This window comes from Pseudophryne corroboree, chromosome 2 (assembly GCF_028390025.1).
Source record: "Pseudophryne corroboree isolate aPseCor3 chromosome 2, aPseCor3.hap2, whole genome shotgun sequence".
Taxonomy (NCBI): domain Eukaryota; kingdom Metazoa; phylum Chordata; class Amphibia; order Anura; family Myobatrachidae; genus Pseudophryne; species Pseudophryne corroboree.
Genome location: NC_086445.1, coordinates 1002677605 through 1002682732, shown reverse-complemented (window position 1 = coordinate 1002682732; position 5128 = coordinate 1002677605). Strand labels below are relative to the sequence as shown.

Here is a 5128-nt window from a genome sequence, read left to right as displayed (position 1 = left end):
ATTTTTTTAACCAATTATTCTTAATTTTGTAGTAGTTGTTTGTGATGTGTTTGATGTTCTGTTTTTTTAAATAATAGTATTTTTAACAATTACAATTTAACATATGTAGCTTTCATTATAATAATGTTTTTTTTTTTTTTTTTTTAATAATATTCTTTTTGGTCCTGAATTGAACCCAGAAAAAATGTCTTACGCTCCTGCAGTAAGTTGACACACCCTTTTTGTAATAATTTTTTGTTTGCATATTTTTTGGACTTTGTTTTTGTCTTATTCATTTTTTTTTTGTTTTTATAAAAGTGTGTGATGTCTATATTTATCGCAGCAGAAGCCCTACCTCCCCAACCCACGCCAGCACTCCCACCCCAACCGCCAGCCCCACAACCACAACCGGCTCCTCATCAACCAAGGCAACGGAGGCGTGCTAGGCCACCAATTTTCCGACCCCGTGTCCTACTTTTTGGGATGCCAGATGATGTGGTTGTACGTAGATACAGGCTGCCACCACATCTAATCCTAGACACTCTCTCCATAATAGAGAGTGATCTGGAGTCTGAAATTCGGTATCCTACAGCAATACCACCATTGACACAATTCCTTGCTGTGTTACATTTTTTGGCAACAGGGTCTTACCAGCATGTGGTTGGAGACCTGGTTGGCATGTCGCAGGGCCAGTTCAGTAAGGTCCTGCGGCGTGTCTGCCAGGCTTTCCTCAAGCGTGTGAAGCAATTTATTGCTATGCCTTTGGATGTTGGTGCCCTAGATGTGGTGAAGCGGCAATTTGCGGAAGGTGGTAGTCGCTTCCCACATGTTATTGGGGTTGTGGATGGCACACATGTAGCTATTCAGCCACCAAAACATAATGAAGAAATTTTTAGAAACAGGAAACTGTTTCATTCTCTGAATGTAATGGTTGTTTGTGGGCCATCCCTCCAGATCCTTTCCCTGAACGCTAAGTTTACTGGAAGTTCCCATGATGCGTATGTCATTAGACAATCAGGGATATGGCACAGATTAAGATCAAGTCAACGAGCAGACATGTGGTTATTGGGTGAGTTGTAGCACATATTTTGATCAAAATTTTGTATATTTTTCCAAATTGACTATTTCTAATTAGTTTTTTTGCCTCAAACAGGAGACCGTGGATATCCTTGCACCCCCTGGCTCATGACTCCTTACCGTAATCCCAGGCCAGGACCACAGACGGCATTTAACTCCGCGCTTACTGCCACTAGGCAGCTGGTGGAGCGCACAATTGGGGTCCTTAAAGGGCGGTTTCGTGTGCTCCACCGCACTGGTGGCGACATCATGTATTCGCCGGAGATGGCAAGTAAAATAGTGGTCCTGTGCGCTATACTCCACAATATCGCGGTAAGGAGTAGCGTAGAGCTTCCTCAGACAGAGGAATTGCCTGATGAGGAGCCAGGGGTTGTCCGACACTTCGGTGGGGGGAGTGTTACAAGGAGGGTGAGCCAAGTCAGGGCAAGCATTGTTGCTGAATTTTTCAGGTATAGTGTTTTTTTTTACTCTATTGTTACCAAAATAAAAGCACAGTATGCATCATTTTGTATTTAAATGTAGAAATTGTGTTTGCTATTGTAAGGTCATTGTGTAATGCTTTTTGTGTGTTTGAATCTGTTTTTTTTTATCTTCAAAAAACAATAACACGTTAAGCTGACAATTTAATTTTGTGTCAAACAATACTGTGATGTTGCTAAATAGTGGCCTTATTTTTTTACTATTCTAACATCATGATTATTTAAACAAAAACACAAACAAATGAAACTGAATGTTGCCCACTTTGTGAATGTCCAGCTGAAAGACCACACAAACTGAGGTGAGTACTCAGATATGTTTATAAATTGATCTAAAACTGTGTGTGTGTCTGTGTTTTTTTGTTTTTAAAATTATGGTTGTGTTTTGCTTAAAATTTGCTTATGCGAATGCGTAGATCCGCTCGTGCGAAATAACACTCTGCTCTTCACAGCATTGCAAAGATCAATAAAGTTATTATAAATGACATATGACAGCATAGATTGTGGACCAATCACATGCTAACAGACATTATAAATATATGCCCAAATAAGGAAAACGCCATTGCCATGATGCGTGCGGCACCTTTCACCAGGCGGGAGCTCCGCGTCCTGGTTGCGGTGATGGACCGCCGCGTAGGCCGCGTTGGGCGATTCATCCCCAATCGTGTTAAGCGCGAGGCCTACGCGGAGGTCCGTCGCCTGCTGCTGTCTCGCGTCCGCAGCAGGCGGACCATCATCCAGTTAGAGCGGAGATGGAGTGATCTCCGAAGGAGGACTCCAGAGCTGTTGGCGGAGATCCGCCAGCAAATCCGCACTATGCATGCACGCAGTAAGTAACATTACATAAGATTATTAGCATAAATAGTGCAAATTTTCACTAAGTGGTAGGCTAATTGCAACACTGAGTGAACATTGTGAAAAAATAGGACAGTGTGTGTGGTTAGGGCAAACATTACTGACTGTAGCAAAGTGTCCCTAAACAAGTGCATGTTTTACATAATTAGTAACCAGGCAGGAAACTGTACCAAAACACTTGATCAGTGCTGTCTATATAATAAGGTAGCTTGAATAGTGATCTGGTGATGTTGGCTAGACAAATCAATATGTCTCAATGGAATAGATACAGGAATGACCGACAAAATTTTTAAATTTCATAATTTTGTTTGCAGTGGGCAACATGAAGAGGTTTGAATAATTATTTTGTAAAAATTCTTACAAAAACTTTCTTTTACATGGAACCGAACAGTGAAAATTAAAATTGATTAGTATGTAATTTAACATGCAAATTGAAATATATTTTACCAATCATTCTAGGACGACCACAACGGCAAGCACCACATGATGCACCAGCTCAGCACCCTTCCCCTTCTCACTCCCCCTCCACTTCCCAGTCCCCCTCCCCTTCTCACTCCCCCTCCCCTTCTCACTCCCCCTCAGCTTCCCAATCCCCCTCAGCTTCCCAATCACCATCAGCTTCACAATCCACCTCAGCTTCCCAGTCACCCTCAGCTTCCCAGGCCCCCTCAGCTTCCCAGGCCCACTCCACTTTCCACTCCCCTTCTCAGCCAACCTCTCCTTCTCTTTCTGTGACCCCTTCTCCTCCTTCCCATACCCCTTCTCCTTCTACTTCCAACTCACCTTCTCAGCCCCCCTCACCCTCTATTGGCCTAACATTTTCACCGCCCCCCTCGCCCTCTCAATCAGACCCACCCTCTGAAATTACATCCCCAATCCAACCTCCTTCCCCCATCCAGCCTCCTTCCCCCATCCAGCCTCCTTCCCCAATCCCTCCTCCTTCCCCCATCCAGCCGCCTTCCCCCATCCAGCCGCCATCCCCACCCAGTGAATGGGCAGAGGAAGCCCCTGAAGACAGTTCAGGGAGTCTTCATGTTGCCGAGGAAAGTAAGTGTTTTAACATTTTGTTAAAAATGATTACCTACTTACACTTACAATGACAAAACATGCACTGTTGTACTGTTGGAATTCTTGTACCAAGGAAAATTAATTGTGTTTTTCTTCATGGTGTACATGTTGAATTTACATTTATTTGAGTGTCATTATATGTCCAGTGTTTATGTGTGCCATGTTTTGTGTGTCCACTCTAGGTCGACACTCATTAGGTCAACAGGGTTGGCAGGACAACAGGGTTTATATGTGTTAGGTTTTCGGGGAAACAGTTAGACCTGAGTGGAGTTTAGTATGTTGTTGTTCTTTTACACTTGTGCCTGTGTATTCTTAATATTTACACTTACAAATCACATGCTTCACTTTGTTAGGCAGCCTAACGACCCAATGATTTGTGGTGTGAAAGTTACACTCACAAAATGATTATTGGATAAAGTCAAACCTGTTTGACCTTATTTAGTAAGGGCAGCTTTCATGGAGTGTGGGCATGCTAGGATATGTTGTCCTTCTGAAGATGTTGATATGCAGTGTGATGATGCAGGACCAACACCCTTAAAAAAAAAAAAACAATAAAAAAAAAACCAAATGGGAATGAATGCCAACATGGTGTAACATTGACGAAGATGGTAGTTATCTTTAACATGGGATGTCGGCCATAGCAACCAATAAGATTATACTTAAAAAATTGGGAACCACTTCTACAATATAATATTCATATTTTTGCTTGTTTGCTATGGGCAACGTTCCATCTTAAATATAACTCACATAGTAGTAAATGTAACCCATGGTCTGGAACACTTTAAAATCTTAAAAAAAGGCTGAGCAGGCTTGTGTGTTGTTCTGCTAATGATTGTACCATAAAACAGGCAGGATGTAGTAACTTTGCCATTAAAGCAGGCCTGTCCAAACTGCGGCCCTACAACTGTTGAGAAACTACACATCCCAGCATGCCCTGACACAGCTTTGGCATTCCCTGACCACAAAACTGTGTCAAGGCATGCTGGTATATGTAGTTTCACAACAGCTGGAGTCCAGCAGTTTGGACATGCCTGCATTTAAGTGTGCTTTGCGCCTTGCTTGGATAATAAGTAATGTAATTAAGTTATTAATGTTTGTGTTGCATCTTAATTTCAGATGTTGCAGTTGGAGATCCCACAAGTTTTGGAGGCATTCTTTACACCATGCGCCAACACCTGCAAGGATTAATGCATTGTGTTGACAATTTGCAAAAATATGCATGATATTGTTTATTTTCAGAAAAAAAAAACTGATTTATTTTAAAAAATAAAATAAAAAAAGTTGATTAAAGTTAACCGGGTGTTGTGTTTATTAATGCAAAAAAGGATCAGCTGATTGACAGGCAGAAATTGTTTGCCAAAAACATTACACACATCTTACGTTAGATTATTAACCAAAAAAACAGGAGATTATTGTGTTAAGAAACATGTAAACACCTTCATTCACAAACAACACCTTTAAAAACAAACAAAGGGAAAAAAAACAAAAAAAAAAAAAACACTTTTACATGTTGATGGGCAATTATGGCAACAAAGTGTTAATCTGGTTTGTTTTGCAGACTTAATTGTTTAGGAACATTATCAATCATTACACTAATTGGATTCGTTATTGAAAAGGGCTTGTTGACTTTAAAAGGAATGGTGTAATTTCACTTAATAGCTTTAAAAAAACAT

General features: G+C 41.0%; 1 protein-coding gene across 2 annotated transcripts; it reads left to right on the top strand.

Moving 5' to 3' along the window:
• The first annotated feature begins 731 nt into the window (after positions 1-731).
• Positions 732-4674, top strand: LOC134987746 (putative nuclease HARBI1). Of its 2 annotated transcripts, XM_063950513.1 has the most exons (5): positions 732-1048; positions 1133-1505; positions 1813-1834; positions 2847-3434; positions 4572-4674. In XM_063950513.1, exons 1-3 carry the CDS (start codon positions 736-738, stop codon positions 1814-1816), a joined length of 690 nt encoding a protein of 229 aa, XP_063806583.1. In that variant the 5' UTR covers positions 732-735; the 3' UTR covers positions 1817-1834; positions 2847-3434; positions 4572-4674. The 2 variants fall into 2 exon arrangements, with proteins under 2 accessions (XP_063806583.1, XP_063806582.1); XM_063950512.1 differs by lacking the exon at positions 1813-1834.
• Positions 4675-5128: the final 454 nt, after the last annotated feature.